Here is a 27,241-nt window from a genome sequence, read left to right on the forward strand (position 1 = left end):
AGTTCAAAAAACACCTTCAAAATTCAAATTCACATTGAGGGAGCTGAATAAGGGCCCATTATTGCCAGACCACTGTCTTTAAGAGCACACAAAACAGACATATTCAAGAACTTTTCCATAAAAAGCCAAGGGTTCCAAATTTACTGAAAGCTGATAGGTTGATAGGTGCCTAAGTAACATAGTTTAAACTCAAGATTGAATGTTTGTTTGTTTGTTTTTTCCATTTCTTCCTCCTACTTTTGAGAGTAAAAGCGATCTAAGTACCTACAACTTAAATCGATAGCTCAGGAAGAACAGTTCAACAATGAAAACAGTTAACAGGGCTTTGGTGCCTGAATCACTGCAACTTATTGCTTCCAAAGTATAACAGTCCCTTCTTTTACAAATTTGATTATCTATAGTAGATAAACTACCTGGCTGCTCATACCCATATCCAAATCACCAAGGTCTGCAAGCTCGCCTTCCAAAATATATTTCAAAACCTTCCACTGTCACCATCCTGTGAAGGTAATCAGTAAGGGTTTCATCGCCTCTAGTCAGAATTACTTCTCTCTGTTCCAACCGATTTTCCACACAGCAGTCACAGGGATCTTTTAAAATACAAAAGGACGCCCATCGATCCCCCACTGAGACTTTCCCACAGAATTTCCCGTTGCACTTGTACACTAGTTAATGTGGCCCCGTACTATTCCTTCAGTCACTTCCTGGGCTCCCCTCCTCTTTGCACTCGAAGCTACAGCCCAACAGGACTTCTCCCAACTTCTGCAACACTGCGATGTGCTAGCTTCTCCCCAGATCGGGAGCCGCCACACATGGCTGTTTTCTACCCTTCCGATGTGAAGACAGATGAGAACCTCTCAGGAATCCCTCCACTCGAGCTAAGCCAGGGCACTGCTGCAAGCCCTTGCACGATGGTCATGCTGTGTCAGCACCGACCGTAGTTGGGGTACACATTCATCATTCATGTCGTCATTTGTTTAATGACCCTGTTCCCCCCTGGACTATCAATTCCACGGGGACAGAGCCAATGCCTGGCATCCCACGCTCACTCCCCACGGCCGCAGTGCATTCGATACTTTCAGGTGAATGAAACACAGTGAATGCCGATCCAACAAAACGGAGGTAAACGAGAGAACATCGCTTGCAGTGACATTTATTTCTAGTATACCTAAGTCTGTCCATAGTGAATTGCTGGAAGTTTTAGTCACAAAGAAGATGTTTCTGTATTCTCCACGACACTAGAAAATAAGTATAAACTATGTATAAAATAAATATAAACTATGTATAATTATATAACTCTATCAACAATGCATATATATATATGCATCTCTTCATTCTAGAAATGTGTGGCCCAACCCAGAAAGTGTCCCAATGTTTGGTTTCCAAGTGGGGTGGCAGTAAACACAAATGTGACAAAATACTCGTAATTCCATATCAGAAGCTTTGCTCCCCCTGGGGACGGGTACACTGGTACTCATCTGAAGAAAACTATGCTTTAATTTTCCACTTTAATTTTGTACTTTTTCGAGCTAATTGTATGAAACCCTTTATAGTCATCCACTCTTTAAGAAAACATTATTTTCTTTAGCTAGGGTATTTTGTTAGGCAGGCATTGCTAATTTTTTTAAATGTATTTTTCTTTTAACGTCATTTGAGTTTATTATTTAAAAATGTAGAAAATACACTCAATCCTCATTATTCACGGATTCCATATGTGCAAAGTCACTTACTAAAATTTACATGTAACCCCAGGATGAAAAATTTGAATTATTAAGCATTATTCAAGAAGTTATTTCTAAAGATAGGCTAAAGCTTATCCCAGAAAGATGACAGCACTCACCAGAGCCCTGGGACATCGAGATAAAGAACCTGAGTGCTTACTGCCTGTAACAATGATAATCGCATCGCTAATCAATTATTGCAAGTAGACAGGGGAATGGGGTATGTAAGTGGGAGAGCCAGGTCATAGTTGTAAATAGGGCGGTCAGGGCAAGTTGCATTGAGAAGTTTCCACCTGAGTAGAGACTTGAAAAAGGTAAGGAAATTATCCACACAGCTGTCTGGGGGAAGAACATTCTAGACGGAATGGACACCAGTGTAAGGGCATTAGGCTGGGAACATCCCGATTCAGCACTCACGTGCTGGGCCTAGAGACTTCTCTCATATATCACGTCGATCATATCACAGGAGGAACAAGTCGCCATTTGCCACAGATGATACTTTTTTTTTTTCTGTTTCAAGATCAGTATGAAATAACTAAAAATAGCAAAGACTCAAAATTCAGTGTGAATTGATACTGTCAGGATTATCGGCGGACAGGAGGCCAACTGGATTTACCAAATTTCAAAAACCTGGCTGTGGGGCCTCTTATGCAGCCACATTCATAAAAACATATGAGAAGATTCAATACTGTAAGGTTTCTTGCCGCGACCTGTCCCTAGAAACGTCACATCTGTTTAAATGTAGGAAAACTGATCTTCTTACAAAGGGACTGACTGACCAATGGTATGAGGGAAAAACACTTCGAGTAACTGAGGGAGCCTGTTAGTACCTGTACTATTTGTGTTCCCAGGAAGGAATTTTGCTCTGCGAGTCTTCTCATTTACTTTGGTGAATCAGCAAAGAAACAGAGGATCAATTAAAAGTAACTTATAAGATACCTGCAACTAATATAAAATAATATTGAACGTCAAGAGTAATTGAAAATTTTTTTAAAAAAGTTAACTTACAAGACCTTCAGGCTGCTGAAGGGTCAACTATAAGAGATGGGAATGAAAATGACAGAAAATACATGAAAAGGGGTTAAAGGCTATAAACAGAAAAGTTAAACTATGAAGTAAGAAAAATAGCAGGTCAAAGTAAACTGAAAACAATATATAATCAAATCAGCTAAAAATAATTACATAATTTATAAAACCATAGGATCTAGCAAAGAAAAAAAAACCCTAGAGGGCTGAAAAAGTAAAGTAGGTCATAGCATAAATTTCTTGGGTTTTAAAAATTCCTAGACTTACAGGAACAAAGCAATTTCTCTAGACCAGTGAGTTTAGCAGAAGTTTCTTCAATGATAGAAATATCCTACAGTCTGTGCTATCCAATATATTAGCCTTTAGCCTCATATGGTTGGTTATTAAGCACTTGAAATGTGGTTGTGTGACTGAGGAATTAAATTTTTAATTTTATTTAATCATTTAATTTGATTTAATTAATTTAAAGTTAGTGGCCACTGTAATGGACAATCCATCTATGACATAAGTAGCTCAATTCCAAGACAATTAACCGTCTTCTGCGGCCCTTTACTAACTCTGGCCCCTGGGCAGTGTTCACAGAACTCTTAACATGCAAGCAAGATGAAGCCTGACAGCACCATAGACGTGAGGTTGAAATGATTTTCCTTCATTCAGTCCTAGACTCAGCTGGAAGAGGGAAAGATTCTCCATGTGTAGTCTACATGATACAAGATGGACCCCGAATAACCTTTTAACAGAAGAAAACTATGCTGAAATGACTTGACCTTCACTTTCTCACCACTCTCTGCCCTTCACCACAAGCTCACTAAAAGAGCAATTCTATCCTCTTATGGGTCAATGACCCTGTGTGCTCTCAGTGCCACACGGTGACTATCTTAGCCCACTTACATTTTAAATGTCTAGTTTATTTGTTGCACACACACACACACACACACACACACACAAAAATTGCTTCAGAGAAGATACTGTATTATTCCTAAGTGTATTCCCCATGTACATCACAAAGCATCTTAAATAATAATTAATATTTGTTGTGTGGATGAATAAATATTTTATGTCGTCTCAAAATCTTTCATTCATTCCTCAACACATTTACAGCCTGCCTTCTGTCCTCACTCTTCCACTGAAATTATTCTTAACATCTTCATCTGGACTTCCAAACATGCTAATCATACTTTTCAAACTCTATTCTCTCCACTCCAAAGTCCCAAAATGGAATTCAACATTTTCCTCTCATATTGGTTTCTCCTCCTGAAAACTATTTACAATAGCTAGTGAAATAAAGAAAAGAAAGTAAATTTATAGTTGGTGTTTTAAATCAGTAATACTTCCCATGATCCTGCCCGGCGTATAACATTTGCACGGAGATTTCTCATATGTATAATGCTACTTCTGCTTCTCAATGTCTTTCTGCCCCCCTCACCACCAAATGTCCATATGAAGAAAACCCAAAGCATTTGAAAGGCACAGTAGAGAATATTAAGTTTCACATTCATCCCACTGCTCATATTTATTTACGAATCTGGTATGAGGCCACCCATCAAAATTGTTCATGTTGAGAGCTTAATTATGTCTTCTCTATGGCGAAGGACGATTAATACCTTAGAGAATTTCTATCACAGGGCTTGATAAATTTACTTACCTTGACAATTTAGCAAGAAGAAAGAAGAAAAGAAAATGCCACAGTAAATGTTTCCGCCCATTTTGCATTGTCACTAGGTTAATCAAAATTTCACATTTTCTTAGAGAATTATATAAAAAATATGTAAACTGTTATTTTGAATAAAAATGTTTGTCTATTATATTCACATTTGCATTATTCCTTTTAATGAGCAAACTATCAAACCACTTAAGACAGTTAATAAATAGAATGAACTCGATTAATATTTTAAGGAATAACTCACAGGATCAGCAGGTCCACAGAATTCTCGAAATGTCTTTGTAGGGTCATTTTGTTGAATCTCCATTGCGACGCAAGGGCCAGAATACATTTCTGTCACCATCTCCTATAATACGTAATACATCATAATGTTAAAAATTAGCATATTTTCATAATCTTTTGCTCCTCCTCTTTCAATTGCACTATTATGCCACTAACCTCAAAATGTTCGTTACCTTGGACTTCTTCCCCACCTGTACCCCACATGCCAAGCAGTTCCCAAGTTTTGTCCATGTTTCCTACGTGTGTGTGTTCCCCCTTCTCCATTCCTACCACTACCACCATGTCAACGTACGCTTCACCACGTGACATGATCTTCTAGTACATCTTCCTTTCAGAGGCTCTCTCCTCTCAAACGAACAGTTCTAAAGGTATGAATTTCAAACTGTCAAAATCAACATTTCTAAAGACATAAATTCAAAAGTGTTTCTCCCAAAGACATTTTAGAAATCATAATGATTTCCACAAAGGAGAAATAACAGGGACAAGATTTCTCTCACAATGAACATCTAGAAACTAGACAGGCAGAGAAAGGAAACAAATGAAGTAAGCCATACGACTGCCCCTATCTTCCTGCCTGGAGGCAGTTTCCAGACAGTGGGACAGGCAGAGGAAACACAACAGAGCCCAACATTCCCACTGAGTAGAAGAGACAGAGACTGGAGTTCATGGAGGCCAATGCAGCTAGAATTCGCAGGATAGAACACAAGAGAGGATGGAGTGCTATAGGAGAATGAGCTACAGGGATCTGCAGAAAAGTTCACTTAAACCTTTGGCTAAGAGTCTGTGTATGTATAGAGGATACAACCTAAGGCCGAGAAGAGAACGACCAGAAAGCAGTAAGTGGAACAGTAGCACAAGGCTGAGAAGCGATTACGCTTCTACCAGCTGGAATGGAAAGCCCTCAAAAGATACACAGGGCATCAGGCAGAGTTCTCAGAAGGGCACTGCACCACAGTGGTTGGCTTAAACTAGTCTTCAATCTGGATGCTCTATACCCATCCTACAAAGCTTAAAAACAAGTCTCAAAGGGTCAAACAGATCCCAAGCAACTGGACTGAGTGCCAGCACAAATTCACTCTTCAAAGGAATACAACAATACCACATAACACTGAATTTCCCAATATCCAGCATCCAGTAAAAATTATCAGGCATGCGAAGAAGGAAAAATCAACAATCACCAGAAGAAAAATCAAAAAACTGATACAGACCCAGCAAGGGATAAAAACAATGGAGGTTACATAAGAATGTTAAAACAACAATTATAAATATGCTCAAATTATAGAAGGAAACATGGCCATCCATGATGCAGAGAAAATAAAAAGTATTAAAAAGACCTAAATGGAACTTCTAAAGATGAGAACTACATCTGCATTAAAGAATACACTGGGTGGGTGAACAGGGTAAAATAGTGCAGGAGAGAAATGAATCTGAAGACATGAAATAGAAACTATTCAAAAGCAAGCATGGAGATAAAGAAAAGAAAAATGAAAGAGGAATAAAAAAACATCTGATAGTGCATGGGGGGAGGGGGGTTCACACAGTGTGAGGGATATAAATGATAAACGTCTAAGTGTTGCTTTGTCTTGTGCACCTGAAACTAAAAAAAACAACAACAAACCACCTATAGGACAATGTCAAGCTGTCTGATATACGTGTAATTGGAGTTCGGGAAGAAGAGAAGAAAGGGTGAACAGAAAAATATTTCAAGAATTAATTGTTAAAAAGTTTTCAAATTTGATGAAACCCATAAGCCTAGAGATCCAACAAAATCCAAGGAGAATACACGTAAACAAAAGCACAGAAGGGCACATAATGAAACTGGCTAAAAACAACCCAGTGAAAAATACTAAAAACAATAACAACAAAAAGCCCTTAAATACAGGAGAAAAAAAAAAAAAAAGAACATAACAGTAGAGCAAAGATAAGGCTGCAACAAAAACCTGTCAATCTAGAATTCTATACTCAGGTAAGAGGATATTTTTCAAAAATAAAGGAAAAATAAAGACTTTTTCAGACAAACAAAATCTGAGAGAATTCACCACCAGCAGCCCAATACCATAATAAATGTTAAAGGAAGTTCTTCTGACAGAAGAAAAATAATACCAGACAGAAATATGGATCTACACAAAATAATGGTAAACATGTGGGTAAGCATAAAATACATTTTTCTTTATTTTGTGTGAAAATTTTCTTTATTTTGCTGTGAAAGATAATTATTTACAGCAAAAGTATTAAAAATGTATTGCAGGGTTTATAACATCTATAGAAGTAAAATATATGACAACAGCATGTAGGCTAGCAGTAGGGTAATGGAAGTATGTTCTTAACTCTATATGTGAAGTACTATAATGAAAAAAACAATCCAAGATAAGTGTCTCTCAACAAAAACTCATAGACACAGACAATAGTTCAGTGGTTACCAGAGGATAAGGGGAGAAGGCTAGTACAAGAGGGTAAGGGGGTCAAACACATGGTGATGGAAGGAGAACTGACTCTGGGTGGTGAACGTACAATGTGATATATAGATGATGTATTAAAGAATTGTGCTCTTTAAACTGATGTAATTTTACTGACTATAGTCACCCCCAATAAACTGTAATAATAATAATAAAAAAAAGCACAGTATGAGTGGGAAAAAAAAGAAAAGCAGGGTCTCTCACAGTATCTAGAACACTCAGTGATTTTTTTTTTCCTTCCCCTTAAAAGGGGAAGAACATTTCAGGCAGAAGTAAGAATAAAGACTTGGAGGCATAAGTACAGTCGGGTAGATGAAGGTCCACCAAGAAGCCACGCTCTCAGGAGCTAAGTGACACTACAGAAAAGCAGGAAGAGAAGAGGCCAGACCACAGAGGGCCATGAAAGCCTCTTTAATGACGTTGGGGAGTTCATGACACACCGTGCCAAAGTAAAAGGAAGGTTATTTATTACAGAACAATATTTAAATATTAATCCGAACTCAGTCATCAGACCGAATAGAAATGTCATGAGTTAAAAGGGGAGGGTGAAGACATCATAAATAATATGATGCACAGAACCCTACTCTTTGGAGTCCCTAACCGTATCCCCCTGAAGTCACTTTGCTGTCTCACAAAGGTCGTATGTAATGGATTTTTATGGCTAATTGTGTTGAGCCTGATTTTCTGTTTCATGGTGTTGACTGTGCTGCTTACTCATAAATGTCAAGGGCCTAGTTCTCAGCAGGGGAAAAAGAAAGCACGGAAGGCATAATCCAAAAAGAGAGGAGTGACTGTTGTCTGCCTTTCTTTCTCTTGTCTCCGTCTTTCTCCTTCAGTGCTAATAACAAATACTGTTAGAAATACAGACATAAAGGGGGGCACGAAATGGAAAGAAAAAAAACATGTTGAAAAAAGGACTCCTTAACAGGAAGAGTGAACTTCACGCAAAGAGAAAAGCCAAAGCTTGACAAAACAACGTGGGTGATGAGAAGGTCCGCTAACACAAAGGTATTTGAGATAATTTGATAAGAGGATAAGGAAAACAGCTTTGATTAAATATCTACCATGTATTATTTTAAGGAACAAGACGTGGCTTACTTGAATATAGTCATTTGCTTTCAAGAACATATTTCATTGCCCTCTGAACAACTAACTCCCTTTAAGTCTTATTATTTCTTCAGTCTTGGTCACATTTGCAGATGATTCTATCTGCATTCGTGTCATTAAAGCAGATATAAGTATTGCTATGGAGTTATACTATACTGTTAAAAACTATCTGCTTTTCACTTTCTACAGCATGTGGGACAGTCTTCCATCCTGAGACTATTATAAACTTCAGAGATAATTTCAAAATGTGTCAATGAATGTCCCAGCAAGGTATTTTTTCTGTTTTTTTTTTTTTTTGTTTGTTTGTTTTTGCATCACTGTATATTTTTGTTTCCTAAGTGAAACAATATCATATTTTTAAAACTGACGCAGTGGCTCTCAGGGATAAGAATGCCTCAGTCATTGGGTATGATCAGCTGGCAGAATCATGAACGCTATAAGGATACTTTCACAATTAAAGATTATATAAGAGTTGAGATACGTAAGTTGTTTTCAGTACCAATGCTGTACATTTACTTTAGTACTTACGTTATATTCGGACACGACTCCTTTATAAACTTCATAAAACTCTTCAACATTAACTCGATCCATGTTGAACTGTATTAACAACAACAACAACAACAAAAAGAAACATAAGCCAACTAACCAAAGAAAATGAGCCACACCCAGCACTCGACATTTATGATCTCTTGCATATATGTTCTTTCAATGTAAACCTTGCATAAATTAGTCTTTGAAGAAGAAAGTGTTATTAAAGATTAGCTCATCAACAAGAGAAATGTATAACAATTACTGAGTGCATTGTTCTAGGTCCTCATTTGATTGTACAAGGGCCCTGCTGCGTACGTAGTGTTAATAGCACCAAGCTACGGAGAAGGCTGAGACGCAGAGGGGTTATGTAACCTCCACAAACGTGCATCGCATCGCAGTCAAAGCTCACCGGTCATGCTGTCAACCACTACACTATGCCTCTCTCTGAATAAAGCCTCATTCTCAATACAAGACAAAAACAAAAACAAAAAAACCTTATATACAATGTAATGTTGTTTATTGATAGATTAGTGGCACAAGCAAGAAATGTTACCAAAGAAAAGTTCTCCAAATTTTGTAGACAGGGCTGAAAATATACCCCTTTTCTCCCAAGCATTCAGAAAAATCCCTAATAAAGGGATTTTTTATTACGGATAAAAATCTGGTTCACAATAAAGCACTTATACAAGTCATCTGGAATTCCTACACTCTTCAAAAAGAATTGTAAGACTATCCTTACGAGATAAGCCTACAAAGACTCATTCTTGTCCAAGGTGGATTCAAACTTAGTTGGAAATAAAAGTTCATTAAGTTTGAGTGTCTCAAAAACTAGGAATTTAAATTAAAAAAAAAAAAAAGTCTCAGAATTTCTAATTTTATCCCCCCTTCACACACACACACACACACACACACACACACACACACACACACACACTTTGCTTCTTTCTGGTTGCCAGGACTGAAGATCACTGAGAAATTCCTGCCTACTCAATCATTCAAACTCGGATGGTCTCTTTTCACAGGCAACATAATTATTACCTGGGAGGGAATTTTCCTTTGAGTTCAGTTTTTTATCCTACATTCACACAAACTGTATTATTAATACAACAAAGCAATAACAGAAGACATAATTTATTTAAGTACTTGGTAACTTGCACTGGAAATTCTATAATTCTTGCACTGGAAGTTTTTCCACTGGGTAAGGTTATTCCATTTAACCCACAGAATAATAACCCACGGAGGCAAACAGTAATGTCCTCACTGCTTAGGTGAGAAAACTGAAGATAAGAACGCCTAAAATTTGGCCAAGGTCGCATGCCTAGAAAGCAGCTGACCTGTGATTCAGAATCAGATCTAACTCCAAAAATCAAGGACCATGATCCCACACTATGCTTCCGCCATAGGTTCAATTAATCTTTGTTCTTATTATTCTTGTTTCAACTGAGCACCTACTAGGGCTGATTACTGAGCTAGGTTGTAGGTTGATCTTGCTAGAGTTAGATCACTGCTTAAAGCCACAATTTCCACAGATGGTTATTTTTTAAGCATGTTTAGCGCTGACCATCCTGTGAACACATCACCAAGCTGCTACTATGAGACGGTTTGGGCTAACAATTTCTTTATAGTCCTAGGGAAGATTCTTCAAATATCAACGTCCTCATCAGTCTCCAAGTTTTGCCGGATGACTCTGTGAACTAGTTGATACTTCTGACCTTTTCTTAGCTTGTGGGCATTCCCACCAATCAGAGACACAAAACAGGCAGAACCCCAATGAGTGCTCTGACCCCTGATTTTAGGTGATCTGCCCATATTAACTTTGCAATTAAAGTTCCAAGAATTGCATATACCTACCTTATCAGCTTAAATTAGGTGTACCATTTGAATATTAGTCCTCTCAGTGACAGCTTGTATGGGTAAAAAAATTTCAAAAACATTTTTGGATTATAAGGTAATCAAGTTCAGTAACTATATGGTTTTTATTTCAATGCATTGAGGGCACAGAAAAAAAATTCAATGTAAAACATTTTAAAGCTTACATACAAAATAATTCCCCAGTAGGTTATGTTCATTCCAAACTACGTACCATCTGCATAGCTGAGATTTCAAAACCGGCATCTCGGATAGCCATCAGAATCTTTCCCAGCAGTCCTGAAAATACAGAACAAATGGGTGAAAAATCTAAGGCATTTTATAGTTTCTTGGAAATGCAAGTTTTCTACATCAAATTACTTTGCTTACACTCTATATGAAGAAATCACATATTTCTGTAAAGGACACCAAACCCCTCGTACTGAGCATTACACAGTCATTTGATTCACTTGGAAAGTGCTTCAGGAATACAGGCAAGAATCCTGAAGACAAAATTCTAAGATAGTATTTGGTTTGAAAGCCCCTGAAGTCTAGTGATGCAGAGAACATGAAATTCAAACAATTAAAACTAATATTACCCAAAAAATGTAACTCCAAAGTATAATTAAAACTAATATTACAAAAAATAAAATTCCAAAGTACAATGAAAATGTTACAAATAAAATGAAATTCCAAAGAAGGGAAAACATCAAATTACAACTGAAGAGGTGGATGGAGCTTCAAGAGACAATGAGACATCAGTCGGTCCTGAAACGGGTAGACAGTTAGGATTCCATAGGGAGGAAGGTGTAAAAGGAGAGGAGGCATAAAATCTGGGGAAGTGTGAGCCTGGTAACACAACAAGAAAAGAACAACACAAAACTAAAGAGTAAAAGAGATTTAACCCAAATTGATGGCGGCCTTGGAAGTCAACATGAGGAATTTGGTCTTCGTCCCACAGATCAGCGATTTATATAATGGGGTTAGTGGACTCTGCAAGTCTGGGACTGGTTTTTTAAAAATCTTCTAAGTTTGTTTTATTTCAACTCAACTAAAATTCTCTCTCTCTCTCTCTCTCTCTCTCTCTCTCTCTCTCTCTCTCACACACACACACACCAATTCTGGGTCCTTTGGATGCTCACCTCGTAACCCCAATTACCAAGCACTATCAGTGCCTGAATGTGCATTTTTATTTACTGTTACAGCAGCCAAGCAATGTTATCCTAACTGCAGCAGGCTGAGGGACGGAAAAACAAAGACGACAGATCTGTTTCTCAAATGACACCTTTATACCAAGCGAAGACCAGATGACATCACAGCATGCGGCAGCAACTAAAGCTTCTCAGTAGTCTGACAAGTATAACAGGCCAATGTCCAACTCTGAACAGTCTGTACCATATTCATGCTGAACTCGACGTGTGGTTTTAGCAAACATCCTTTGTCACACGAATGCTGTTAACTTACATTTTATCCGTCTCATAGTTTTGTTTGTCATGAATTTGTAAACCATTTCAGTGAGACAGTTGTATGTGCAAAAGTTTATATTTAGTTTTATAGGTGGGCATATTTACGTTGCATTATGATTAAAATAGTTTGTGTCAACCCTGGGAACATTTTGCCTCCAAAAGGGAGAACATTTTGCCTCCAAAGGGAAACACTGCTAAAGAAAATGGAGAATCACCGAAAAGGCTGAGCCAGACAATACAGGAGAAAAGTGGTGTTTTAGGAAGATTACTAATGGAAGCATGATGGGCGAGCTGGCCTGAGGAAAGGAACAAGGGGTAGAAAGAGTAACAAAGGCTCTTAAAATCATCTAGCACGCTGACTGGACTTGGATGGCGGCCGTAGAGGAAGAAGGAAGGAAGCAACAGAAGACATTTCCAAACAAGCAGCAGGACTGAACTTGACACAGGGTATGAAGGTGAAGGAGTAAAAAATGTTTTGAGTCCAAGCGACTGGCTGGAAAACTGAGGCACCTTTAAGAAGAAAACAAGTAACGAAACCAAATTTAGGAAAAAGACACTGAATTATTTTGGACCTAGAAACAGAATTTTAGGGAAGAACACGGATCAGTATTTGAGCAGAGAGCATATTCAATGGCTGAAAAAAGTCATCGAGGAATGAGTGAATGAACTCCCTACACAAAATCAGGAGTTTGGGGTATGGCTGCTGCCCAATATATAGACAGAAATATAATGAGGGGTGCAGAAAGGTTAGAGCTGAAATGATGAGAATAGATGACTGCTGTTTGACAAAAAAAAGGGCGAAAGCGAAAAAGAACTGGGAGGAATGAGTTTTCAGAAATAATCTAAAGGTTGGGGATTGAAGAATGAAAATGAATATGTAAAAGAAAATGTGCAAGAGAATAAAGAGGAAAATATTATAGTAGTATCACAATATCATGGAGGGGGAAATTCTTAGAAAACAAGGGACAGTTGCGAATTAAAGGAGATTAAGGACCCTCGGAACTGAGATAACGTAAAATTCCAAACCTCCAGCACTGGATTTTTGTTTTGCTTTGTTTTTAACCCTAGTGGTCAAAGTCCACCCATCTACCTTGTACTTGAATGACTCCTGGCAGGATTTTGTAACATCGCACGTGGGTCACTTAGAAAACACGAGTTCACTGGCGAATGCAGATCTCACATCCATTACACCACACACAAAACACCTCATTTGTCATTCTCAGCCCCCATTTCATCAGCATCGTCTCTAAGGATGGGGGCGATCTCAGGCTCAAGGTGAGGATACAGTTTTCCAAGACCCTCCTTCCAGTCTTCGTTTGTGACTTTATCTTCACTTGGATCTTTATCTTTGGCCACAACTACTGTTGGTGGTCATTTCTTCACAATGACAGGCTTACTTAATTTTGAAGAAAACACTTTCCATTACCCACGTCTCAATAACCATAGTTTGTCTGCCAGTCCTTCTTTCGAGGAAACATAGTATTCCCTGAAAAAGGCTGTACAACTCAAATAATTGTCAAAAAACAAGATGTTGTACTTCAGCATGAGCAAAAGTGCCTGATCTAAACACGCCTGATCTAAATATGAAAGCGGCTTTGAGCACTATGAATTAGCCAACACAAAGAGAAATCCACAATCTATATCTAATATGAATCTATAATCACATTAAACTAGCCCTGTGGAATGTACCATTTGACAGAAAAATACTATTCACAGATAAAGTGATAAAAAAAAATGTCACAGTCCAAGTAGCATTGCCATTCTGCCAAGAACAGCCAAACGTGAGTCAGGGATACTGCCTTTTTTATATTCAGTTGGTTATGTGTGGAGGCAGGATAGCGAGGCATTCAAGAAACCTGTTTTATGTTGAACAGCTTGAAAAGACAAATTGTCAATAACGCATGTCCTTTACTTTGGTCTGGATAGAAAATGTTCAGGTGACTGAACAAATGACAACTATGCAAATGGCCTATTAAAAATTTAAAGAGTAAAATTGCGTGCCATGCAGCGACCAAGTTTAAAAGGGTCACACGAAGCCCAATGCTTGCTTTGTTGGGCTGGTGTTTGCATAGCTAGCTTGTTTTCCATGGTTTGTTTATAACTCCATGAATGATGTGAAAGTCTCTTAAATGATTTGAAAGTCAAATCACTGCTCCATCTCCGCTCCCCGTGTCTGTCATATCCTTATACCTTTCACTTGGATTGTTCAAAAGCCCCTTTAGAAGTGACCATCCTCTATCCAATCATCAATATCAGACATCTATTGCTCTGTCTTTCTGACAACGCTTGCTTCTCCTGGGATTAGGAGCCCCTCCCAATCCCCCTTTTAGGAAAACTGACCTCACTAGCCATCTGATTAGAAAGGGAGCTGTCATCGTCCTCCTATGTGACCCTCTAACCACAGCCTCAGAGACTGGTCAGGAGGTGGGCAGCCACACTGAGCACTCTGCTTCCTAGGCCAGAGCGATTCACCTGGGAATGGGCCCATAATTGGCACAAGCCAATCAGAGTCCTTCCCTGGGATGGATGGATGGATTTACTTATATTTATTTAAAGAAGAATGGCGGGGGAGGAAAGCACTCTTTCCACTGTTTTCATATGTTTATGAGGCCTGCACTGCTGACAACCCTTGTCCTCCTGCTGGGAAAAGCTTATCTAAGAGCATGAAGCTGACAGTCAAGAGAAGCCAACAAGAAAGGCAGCGAGAACAGGGAGGTTGACCAAATCTCTGCTTCATGTCGTCCCTAAGCCCAGCTCAACCCCTGCCCTCCTTGAAGCAGTGGGGATAAATGAGACAGAATTAGTGTAACTGATAGAAACCCAACCTGAATGCCCTAAGAGTGTCCGCACCAAGCCACACGGTTTATACAGAAGGTGATATACGGCAGCCTGAGAAAGAAAGGCTGCGTAGGAAGGGCGGGAATAAAAAGAAATAGCACATTTTGAAAGCTGTGGTATTCTAATGCGTGCAGATTCTGATAAAAGAAGAGTGACAGACAGCAACAAACATCCTGGGAAATCCTATGCATCGCCCCACGATTGAAAGTGAGCTTGGAAGATCCCCCCGCCCCTTCCGTCCATGAAGTTCATAACATGAATTCCATTTCTTGAAGTGATTCTAAGGGTACATAAGATATTCGCAAAAACGTATACAGGAAAATACTGACCTCAGAATAAAACTTTTAAATTCCAAATGATGAAACAAGACAAAGTTAGATAAAAAGGATTACATTCATACAACTATTATTCAGCCTTTGAAATTACGTTTTCAAAAATTATTTGCACAGACAAAAATTCAAAATACAGTGTTAGGTTAAAAAACGTGAATATAAACTTATATATACATATATATTACTAAAGCAATTCAATGGAGGCGAGCCTTTCCAACCAACCCAGTGAACCACGGTATCTGACAGGGCAGTTACTTATCAGAACTGAGTCTAGACGGTGGAAGGGAAACACCAATTTCGGGGGAACGGCTAGTCTGCTCTCTCGTGTGCACTATACGTGCTGGTCATTTTATCTCATGTAACCCGCACAACAGCACAAGGAGGGAAGCACTATTAGAATCCCTTTTGTAGATGTTTACCACCTATACTCAAGGGGTAAACAGCACACCCTAGTAGCGAGGAAGTGACACAACTGAATTTTAAACCCAGCTCTGTTTGCCTCCAGAATCTGAGATTCTACACAACAAATCAGTCAAAATATTTAATTGGCTGTACGTCTCACGCAATTAAATAACTCATGTATATTGAAGGAGTTCAGAACATGCTACCCCAAAATGTGGTGCTCCGGTATGCTGACGATTTTGAGTTAAAGAAAGGCACTTGAAAAACAGCAAATACGAGAAAAATACTCTGATCTTCCTTCTTTTTCTTAAAAGCAAGAGATAAAATTCCCATATGAAAGATGTCCTCCCTAAACCAGTTGGAAAACATTTTTATCATCACGGGGCAGAGAAGTTGAGACTGAGAGAATTCTAAACAAATAAGCTTTGTTAAAATAATTCTTATCTTCCTTTAGCGTCCCCACATAGTTTAGTCACTTTTCCACAATTACACAATTGCCTCTTTCTTTAACTTAATTAATATAAAAGCAAGTCGTTTTTCTCCATTTCTTTGGGTCTTCATTCCTTATGAAGGCTCCTGTGTCATGTAAAACTTGTATTAGATAAATTCATATTTTTTCTCCTGTTGATCTGTTTTACATCAATTTAATTCTCAGGGCCTAGGCAAAAAGAACTCTAAAAGGGTAAAAGTAAAAGTTTGCTTCCCCTTACAGTATGCAAAATAAACATTATTTATATGTGTGCAACCTATCTTTTTTGATCTTCTGGATATACACTATACACTAGAAAATCAATAACTAGATGTCTAGCTGGTAATTTTGAATTGTTCCGAAGATCACCCAATTTATTGATTAATCAGAGCTTAAGGTTTCCTTCTTACCATTTTGACGCTTATCAAATTTGAAGGAAAAAAGAGGAAATAATCATTTTATCCTTTATTAGTAGTTCTAGATAACTGTTTTACAGAGCGAAAATCATTTAGAGAAAAGTTAACAAAGTAGGTGGACAATATTCCTCAAAATTATGACAAAATTGGTTTTCATAATTAATCATCTAGTAGTTTCAGTTTTCCCATGTCTCTACATTAAAAAATACTTTCTATGGAAATAACTATTCTAATGTTAGGATCTTTCCTGGAGTCTTAATATTTTCCCTTGCTATCATAGTATTTATACAGTAACCCGTACACCCGCTGAAAGCAACAGGTATAGTGTCTATACCTGTACATCTGCTGAAAGCAATTCGAGAAACCAACCCTTATACCGTGGAATAACTCGAAAAACACCTTTACCATCCATGCGTGTTAAACTCACTCCTTGCAAGAGTCAGGTATAAACAGGTGACAACAAAACCCTCCTCACAGAAATGAAAGCCCGTGAAAGGAACACTCTGGTGAGCAAAGCAACTTATACAATGAAACTTGAAAGAAGCAGCCAGGCTGTTACAAAGAAATTCACCATAACTTGGTGGATACACCCCGTAATACAGACACTAAATAGGGGTGGTGAGAAATGAAACGGAAGGATGGGAAACACGTCAACAAAGAAATCTTGCATTTTTGGGGAGTAAGAAACTGTAAAAGTTTTAATCCTGAGATAGCTAAGTGCGTGTGAACTAACAAAATTAATACATAAAAAGATGTTTAATAATAATAACCAATTGCAACGAATAACCAAATTGGAGAAATTTGATTTCCTTTAAAATTTAAATCTAGCAAAATGAAATTAAGAGGTATTTCGACTTAAAAATAAGGTGAGGGTGTCTTTAAAATGTAATTAATCTCAAGCCAAATCAAAGCTAGAGATTATAAGAGTTTAGATTCATTTTCAACACCAAAATACAAAAGAAATCACTAGCACTACTAAATTCAACAGAAGGAATTCAATACTAATCCTAGCAAACGTTCATAACAAATAACCTTAGGCATAAAACCCAGGTGGAAAAGCTTTCTGTTTCCTAGACAGCAATGTTCCCAGGCAATACGATACCACTTCACTGATAATCGATCATCCAGTAATTCCTGACCAGATGAAAAGGTAAACCCACCCATCAGTTTGGCTGCAAATGTCTATGGTTTTCTTCATTCTAATAAACAAAAATACTGTAGAATCGCAATAAGTCAATTGCAGACGAGAGTCTGGATTCAGCAGAATTGTTCAACTGAGAACTGGTAAAGCACTTAGGTCTTAGAGGATCTCAAATTTATCCATTAGCTGATCATAAAATCTATTCTAGTAGCAAGCAGACTTGTAAAAGATAGACCTCATTCATCCAATAGCATTTCTGATTTTCCACTCACACCACAAACCCAGATCTAAAATACACCTTTTTTCCCCTTACCAATATCCTAACAACCATAAATTCTGTAAATTCCTTACATGGCAATTAAGAGTAACCAATATAGCTTTACACATGTCACCACAACATGGTAACTTAGGATATTACAATTCATCGTAACATAATTGAATGAGTAGAAAATTGTAAAGGCAGCCCCCCCCCCCCCCCCCAGCCTCCCCAGCACAGGACAACAGAAAAGACCCACAGGATCTCGGATCTCCAGGAAAATGGAGTCAAGAAGCTCCTCCTTTACTGGGAGACAGGGATAGACTCCACACAGCAAAAGAAGCCGAGGACAGCTAGTGTGGTTGAAGTAAGAGCACAATTTTAAAACAAAGTCCCCGAAAAACAAAAACAAAGTGGGGTACTGGGCAGACAACCAGAAACTGGAAATTTTGTAATATTAGGCAAATAGGTCATCAGAAGTCCAAAGTCAATGCCAGGTTACTACAGAAGACAAGTCAGTCACACAATCAAAAGCAAGGTGACGTTTCTACACCACAGGATCCTGCCAGCTTCTGGGTAGTGGGAGATCCTTCCTCATCTAAAAAGAGGCCAGGCCCTCTTGTGGAGGGTGAAGGAAGGACAGCTCCCATTAGAAGCCGGCTTCATGTTTCTAGAATTTCATGAATATAATAAGTGCTACACATGTCGTAACTCATCAATGGACATCTGTTAGAGTCATAGACAAACAATGAAAAAGGCTGAAAAAGTAATTCAAACCCATGGAACCATTAACTCCAACAAGAACAAAATAAAGAAATCTTATCCTTTCTTAAAATTATTTCTGTTGTCTCCTTTTTTAAAGACATAAAGAAAAAGGTTCTCCAAGCTAGTGTTTTGTATGATTTTTTTTAATAGGCACATTGGTTTTTGTTTATTCCAGCTATCCAAAGTCACAGGTAAGGAGATCCACGTATTGAGGGATCTTATTTCAGAACATTGTTTCTTCTATTGATTGTAAGTGGCTCTATGAGATTTCCTGGCAAGACCTACGCTGCCATCCACAGACAGGCTTAAACACCGCCGTGATGCCACAACGTGGGCCACGGACTCCGTCACTCTTGCCCATTGTCTATTGGGAACACATACTATATGCACTGTGTAGGGGCCTCCGTTTTTGTTCTATTTCCCGGCATAGTCTTTAGTGGGGGCAGTTTTGCTGTCTAGTGGCTCCCCAAATGCGGTCCCTACATATGCAGCGTAGCATGGCCTGGGAACTTGCTAGAAGTGCAGAAGGACTGAATCAGATGGTCTAGAGGTAGGAACAGGAATCCGTGTGTTTACAAGCCCTCCAAGGGATCAGGACGCACACAGACGCTGGAGAAGTGTGACGGCGAGCGAGCCCTGTGAGGACACAGCACCCCAATAACCACCCTCCCGGCCGTGAAAAAGCTTCCTGTGACCTGAAAAGCCTGAGATTCTAATTTCCAGTCATATGCATTGTCTTCCTTAATCCCACTGTTCCAAACCTATATAATCTTCACAAGGAAGTCACAAAAGGTTGAGTTCTCACCTTTTCTTGTCTTAAGGTCCTCTACCTTCTATCACTTAATTTTAAGACCATTCTTCATCAGAAAACGCACAAAATGGAAATAAAAGGGTGTAGGGTGAGAGTAAGTTTCCCTCCCAGCACAGAACCTCAGTCCTTCTTCTTAGAGGCCATCATGGTTACTCATTTTTATGTACTTTCTTTCTAGTTATTTTCAAAATATATGCAAATACGGACATGGCCTTTTTGGTTTTCATGACATGACAGCATAGTATGTCATCTATTCTATGCCTTGTCTGACTTCTATACATTCACTGTAAAATATATAACAGACATGCTCAGTTTAATAAATAATTTTAAAGTGAGCATCTGTGGTAACTACCTCCCAGGTCAAAAAAATAAACAACGGAATAGTGCCAGCATCCAGAAGCCCTCTGTACGTGTCTCCCCACCAGTCTTGCCCCCTCTCAGTGACTTCCTGGCTTTGAAATAACCTTTTCCATGCACTTCCTTCTTCTTTACTACCTACATATGCATTCTTGAGAAACATAGCTCATTTGCCTATATTTGAACTTGATGATGAGTTGAGTCACATGGTATATGCCTTTATGTCTTATTTTGCTCAACTTCACAATTGGGAAATTCATCCATGTTACTGTGTTTGGCTCCATTTGACAGAGAAGGAAGAACATGCCACATGGCAAATCGTTAGAACCTCTGAATGATAGGGGTAAGTGATTTTTACACTAAACATGTTTCTGTATTTCTACATTTTCTGTAATGTGTATTACTTTTATTAATACACGAAAAATCCCAATAAAAGCTGCTAGACAAATTCCTGGCTGAAACTTAGTCTTACCCACCTCTGTATCTCTTCGGTGTCTATTACTAGAAAGGAGCTAAAGAAAACACAGTTCCTAAAGAAAACATTCAACTTTATTTCATTATATATCAAAGTAAGATGTTTTTCTTAGGATGATGACTTTTCCTAAAGAATTCAAGTTGATTTTATATATATGTTACCTCATTTATCCTCACGCCATACTTGCGAAGAATTTGAGGCAAGAGTTGTAAATCACATTAACTAAAAGTGATCAGATTAAATGAAAACTATTTAATACACAGCCAAACACTGTATAACTCATATTGGAAATTTCATCTGCTGACTCAGTCTAATGCTTCAATAAGATTTGGCATAAAGTTTGCCTGCCCTCGAACCCAGGGTCCTCCAAAGAATAAGAAAAAACAGGGTAGAAACTCTACGGCAGAAATGCGTACCAAAAATTTCAAGACTGGTTTTAAGCACATCAGCGACATCTAAGCTCCCTCCAATGTGCTCAAACAGAGACCTTTAGAGTATCCTAAAGAGACATGCAGACCATCCCTTTGATAATGCATCTATTCTGTAATAACCACCATGAAAATAGCTCTGGGGAAAAAAACTGGGAGGAGTGACCCACTCCCACTTTGCACCCACACAGACCACAGCATGACAACACAGAGAGGGCAGTGGATGTAAGCTGGTGATAGGTGACAAATGAACTACCCCCAAAACAAGCAAGAACTTTGAACCACAGGCCTTCTAGAGCACGAAAGATGTGTGGATATGTAGAAAAGCAGAGCACCATTTATAAACCCACTCAAAAAGCAATTGCAGTCATCATGTCCCTTCAGTTTTCATTACGTGTCAACTTGTCCCATATTTTAACATGTCGTTTGGAAACCCAAGCTTTTCAGAGAACTCTTGGTAAGGTTCCATCTTTTCTTTAGACGGGTGCCCTACTTCTTCCGCATAAGCATCGATGATAATTATACTGTCAGAATTCCAGCACTTCCCATCTGCCATCAACCCGAATCATCTTTTCAAGTCTCACAACATGACATCATGCTACCTTAGCTTTTCATGTTTAAAACATTTCCTGGTAAAGGAACATCAGGGGCCCTGAACCGCTGGGCCCCAGCTCCCCGGGGCTCAGTCCAGGGTTGGAGGAGGAGCAGGGGCACAGCCGAGGCAGAAGAGACTCCCGTCTCCATCCTGTCACTGTGCAGTTACACAGGCCCTTCTGCGGGGGAGGGGCTCGTGGGATACACAGACACCAGTGGCAAGGGTTCCTCCACGGCCAGGCACGGGAACACATCTTCGCTACAAACTCTTTGCGATATGTTTTCCACAAGCCTCGATCATGCTTAGCTATGCTCAGCGTTAGTTACCATACGTTCTAAAACTATTGGGCCTCTAATAGACTCATGCGTGAAAACTAGGCAAGGGGAGTGGTACGTGGCCATTCAAGTTCTACATAAAAGCCTGCATTGATCCTGTTCCTCCCGGAAATCTCTGTGCACAACTGGAACCTAACAGGTCAACAGACCGACATCTCAAAGGCATATGTGTTGAGTGGCTTCACTAACACTATTCCCTGGATAGTGAGTGCTGAATCCTAAAGCATAAAAAAGTAAAAAAAAAGTGGGGGGGAAAAAAGTGAAAAGGATGGGGAAGGGAAGTTTCCAACTTATTTTCAAATGAAACAATCCTCCTTCCAAGAAACATGAGCCCCCAAGTCCTGTACACGCAGACTGTCGCACAGGCCTTACTACAGGTTTTAGTGGCTGACAGGTACACCTGCTACAGACACATAAGAAAATATGACTTGAAGATTTCATTATATAAGTTTCTGTTTTAAACGCTTATCAAAACATAAACTTAAAAGTAAATATTTTTCAAAATACAAAAAACTGAATGAGTATGAAAGAAATTTAAACAATTAAGCCTGGATGTGCTATTTGTTAAGTTTGTAGCATTTATACTTCTGAAGTTATGAAAGATAAAATCTGACTCTTGAGACACCTATCTTAGAAGTTACACAAGTGACTCCAGGTGGATCACAGAAGGATGGCCAGGTGAGCTCAGGTAAATCCACAGAATTGTGAGAACCAATAAAACATTTTTAAGCAACTAGGTTTCTTCGTTTTGTTTTGTTTCTTTTTTGGAGGGGGGTTGTTATAAAGCAATGGATCACTGAAACACAGCCGATTCAGGGTTTAAAAAAAAAGTGGACCATGTGATGTAATATCTACAACTACTATTAACAATAGTATCATTTTCTTGAACACTTACAATGCAAACTGTCCTAAGCACATCACATGTACTGACTTATTTATGAAGCAGGTTCCGTCACCTTCGTTTTGCAGATGAAATAAATGAGGCTTCAGAGAGGCCAAGAAATCTTCCCAAGGCCACACACAGTTAGCAAGTGTCAAGCCATAGAAGCATGACAGTCACCCAAACATTACATCCTGCAATCACTCTTGCCAGGCCCCGCAGGATTTCCATTGAGCCCTTTGTCGATCCTTTATCTAGATTCTTGTTTCCTCGAAGTCAGACAGAGGAGCAGAGATCTTTGGCTTACACTACCCATCCCCAGGCTCTGAAGACAGCCTGGGTTCCTGAGGGACACCTCACACACAGTTGCGAGGTGCTAGTGCCCTGGCTGCCTAGCAACACATGTTTCCTTATTCCAGTCAGGTGTGAAGAGAGAGCCCTGACTTCCAAAGATGGACGACAAGAGTGACTGTTCATTGCTTTGTCATTGATAGCGACTCTCTATCCGAAAAGCACACAATGAAGCCTGGGATACGTCTCAGCAATCCTCCTTCCACACAGTAACATAGCCAACAAGCAAAACTATGGACTCATCCTCTAACTGTCTCCAAGGAGACACCAGGCAGGACCAAGTTGATAGGGAAGACGGACTTCTTGACTGAGAGCCTGAGACACTATAATAAAGCAGCAGATCTGCACACTGAGAATGTGTGCATTTTATGCTGTGCAAATTATACATCAATAAATGTGATTTTTTTTTAAAAGTTTAAAAAAAAAGGAGAATTAGCCTTCTGACACTAACAACTTAAAAGATGGAAGGACAAGATTTCAGTTGAAAGCATTCTCAAGTCTTTGCTTTAGGAAAAATCTGGAGAGAGTGAACAAGTTTAAATTTTATTGATAAAATACACAGTTAGGTACACATACTAAAATGTAGGCAGAACCAATTGAAAAAATACACTGTATGGCTGAGGTCATTAAACTTTTTCTATAAAGTGTCAGATAGTTAATATTTTAGGCTTTACAGTGCATGCTGTGTCTGTCACAACTACTCAATCCTGCTTCTGGAGCATAAAAGCAGCCATAGAACATACATACATGACCACCATGGCCGTGTTCCAGTAAAACTTTATTTACAAAACCAAGCAGCTGGCGTGATTTGGCCCAAGGGCCACAGTTTGCTGACCCCTGATCTAGGGCTTTTATACCAGCAGATAAGTAAAGGAGAAAGTGGGCAATAACGAAGGCTTTACCCAACAGTAGGCTGGGGGGGGCGAGGGGGGGAGAGGGCGGGCAGGGGAAAAGAATGAAAAATCTTTAGCAAGACAAAGAAATGAATCCAAGAAGACCAGCAATCACAATAAATTACAATAAGTTAAATTCAACTATTCTAAGATAGGACTATTAGATTGGGTTGAAAAAATAAAAATTTTAAAAAATAGAATGAAACGAAATTCAACCACAGTGACTATAATATACATATTAGAAGCAAAAGACTAAAAAACAAATCGGAAAAAAGATATACTACCCTTTAAGATAAACAACAAGAACCAATAGGAATAAAGATTACATAATGAGTAAAAATAAATCATGCATAACAATGAAGCCTCAGAATGTAGGAAGCAAAAACAGTCCAAATTAGAAGGAGAAATTGACAAATTCATAATAATTATAGGTAATTTTAACATGGAAGAATTTAACAAAGCTTTTTTCAGAAGCTGATAAACTAAGCCCACAAAATTAAAGAAAAAAAACAGTAAGACTTTAAATTAGAACAAAAGGTTTGAATCAATAGTTATTTATATATAAAGAGAGAACAATGAAACAAACATCCTCCTTTTCAGGCACACATTGGAAAGAAAGTTTTTTAATGAACCATTCACTAAGTAACAAAGGTCATCAACAAATTTCAGAGAAACAGTTGTCATAGAGACCACATTCTCTGACAATGTTCAGACACTAAGGAGTCTCCTGAGTAACACACAGACTATATATAAAAAAAAAAAAGAAAAAGAAAAAGAAAGAAAAATTACGATGAGGGACACAAAATATTTAGAAGAATATGACAATGAAACAAATACTGTCCTTGCTATCGGAGTTGGTAATCTGATGGAGGAGACACCAGTGATCCTTGGTCAGAAATTAATATGGAATACAGATTACAGATTGTAGCTGTGCATATGAATTACATAGTACGCGATGGCAAACTGTGCTGAGTTTATGCAGGAAAAGCAGAGGGTCCCAAGAGAACATGTCATTTGGGAACCTGGTACCTTCTGAGGGTATGAAGTTAGGGTTCCCTGAAGAAGGGGCAGAGATTTCCCTCAGTCCTATCTGAAACTGAAGTATTTTTTCACCCAGTTAAGATGTTTAAAGGTATTCAAGTCACCCTTCATCCCACTTTACATAACCTTCTGCCAGGAATGGCTTTCCACAAGCAAACAGCTGACCTCAGTATTCATGGAATTGTGCAAATAATCCCACTGGGGAAGCATTCGGGGTGTTACCTAGCCCTTCTCGTTCTGAGGCTCCACACCTGTAAAATGGGGTTAATAAAGGGCTGGGGATTTACAGGGCCTGTGTGGTAACCCATGTAGAGGACGACTGGTATAACGTGACAGAAGACACTTTGTACAAATCCCAACCCCACCACCTCTGGGCTGTGGGACTTTGGACAACAGTATTAACATCTCACTGCCTACGTTCCCTCCTCCAAGACATGGGTTTCAAACAATACCAACCCTCAGAGCTTTGAGAATTAAGTAATTCATGCAAAGTACTCAGCACTCCATAAATACGAACTGCAGTTAGTAATAAAACTGTGTCTGTTGTTCTATACTTAAGGAAAGTCCTTTGTAACAATCTCATTAACAGAATTTGAGACCTTCTTCCCCTCTGCCCTCTGCCTTACAACTGATAATCCTAGAGACTCCCATTTTCCTCTGAAGGTTATTAGATGTTGGAACATATTAGCAAAGAAAATTTCACTATTTCTAAATGAAATTCTTTTAATAGCCTCACACACACCTACTTGTTTCGGACCATTAAATGTAATTCTACCCGAAGGCTGGAGTTCTTTTGTAGGAATGAGCAGAACTCTTGAGATTCCTCATAAATCAGTAAAGCACTAATGTCCTTTAAAGTTCCCATAACTTACAAATTCACTAGGTATTTTCACCGCCTATAAATTGTGTTTCAGAAATGCACGCGAAGCTCTCTGTGTGTTCAAAGTCAGGGTCTTACATGTATGTAGTTCGATGTACTTGATGTATCTGTTATAAATTCCCTTCCTGTTTACTATCTCAGATAGAATACAAAACAATCACACAGCTCCAAAACTGGGAGATTCTAAGCAAAATTGGGCCCACTCCAAGAAGGTTTATTGAAACTGAGTTCCATTTACTATGTTTAAATCCAACCTCTTTACTACGAAAAAGCTGGTAACATAACCAATTCGATCAGTCCCATTTGGGGCGGGGTGGGGGTGGGATGGTCAATAGGGTGGAAGCTGTCTTCTAGGGCTCCCCGCCTACCTAGCATCCAAACTACCATTCAGGGTGCAAACACACTCTGAAAGAGGTTCTCAGTAAGAATAACCCAATTTTTAAAAGTGAGGAACTTGATAAATATAATCTTGCGGATACCAGTCCTGTTTCAATCAGCACATCAGAGACAATTCTGGCATTAAATATACAAACTGGCCAATATTCTACTAAATAACTTGCTTCTTAATAAATGAAATGCAAACAGCCCCCGAAGTGTCTCTATGTGTCTTTTTAAAAATAAAATCTAAAATTGCTTTGAAATAACCTCCATGAACTCGGTATTAATTTTTACAGCCAAGACACAACATTGAGATACAGAATGCAATACAGAATAGAATGTCCTACACAATTTTGCACAATAACAGAATACCCAGGTTTACAGGCTCAGAGGAAACTTTGAACCCATCCTGACTCATTTTACTGAGGAAGAAACTAAATTTCACAAAGGATGATGTAAAATTGTTTAATGCACATATTTTTCATAAGAAAAAAAATTCTGACAAAACCGCAGGGTTCTAACGCTTCAACAGGCTACTTTGGGGCCATTACAAGTGCAAAAGCAGCTCTCCCAGATTGGACTACCACCCTCTGCCCACCCACAATGGGCAAGCAGGATAGAGGATGGATGACGGCTGCTCAGTCAACTCGATACAAGCATACAAGCAATAGTCCTCCTTCGCGGACGTAAATGAGACCCAGACTTTAACTGAGGAAAAGAAAGTGCTTTGCTCCTTAAACAATGATACGGACTTTCTTTCTTTCTTTCTGTGGACGTCGGATTTTGTTAGCCTTTTAAACTATTGCTTTGTTACTAAGGAGTCATTCAACTTTACTTAAAAATTAAAAGATAATGATGTGAGTAGTGGTGGTGGTAGCGCAGCCGCGGTAGAGTACTATCAGTACTCTAATAGTACTAATAGTATTAGTAGTACTAATCATAGTGGTAATAATTTCCTAACACTTGCCTAGCACTGAACCAAGCACTGGGCACTGTGTTTAGGACATTACTCCTTACGTTTAATCAATCCTTTAGTCATTTAACCATTACATTGAATGCATTTAATCCTCCCAATCGTTGCGTGAACAAAATATACTA

General features: G+C 38.8%; 1 protein-coding gene across 1 annotated transcript in view; it reads right to left on the minus strand.

Annotated features, from left to right (window-relative positions):
* The window catches only part of NME7 (NME/NM23 family member 7), a 107,613-nt gene that overhangs the window by 38,685 nt on the left and 41,687 nt on the right, over positions 1-27,241 (minus strand). The window contains exons 11-13 of the mRNA XM_088801827.1: positions 10,870-10,934; positions 8,784-8,852; positions 4,655-4,756 (exon numbers count right to left, since the gene is read on the minus strand). Coding sequence (XP_088657953.1) covers positions 4,655-4,756; positions 8,784-8,852; positions 10,870-10,934 — 236 coding nt within the window. The remainder of the gene's footprint in view (positions 1-4,654; positions 4,757-8,783; positions 8,853-10,869; positions 10,935-27,241) is intronic.

Source organism: Rhinolophus sinicus, chromosome 11 (genome assembly GCF_057876585.1).
Source record: "Rhinolophus sinicus isolate RSI-liver-muscle chromosome 11, RSI-T2T, whole genome shotgun sequence".
NCBI lineage: Eukaryota > Metazoa > Chordata > Mammalia > Chiroptera > Rhinolophidae > Rhinolophus > Rhinolophus sinicus.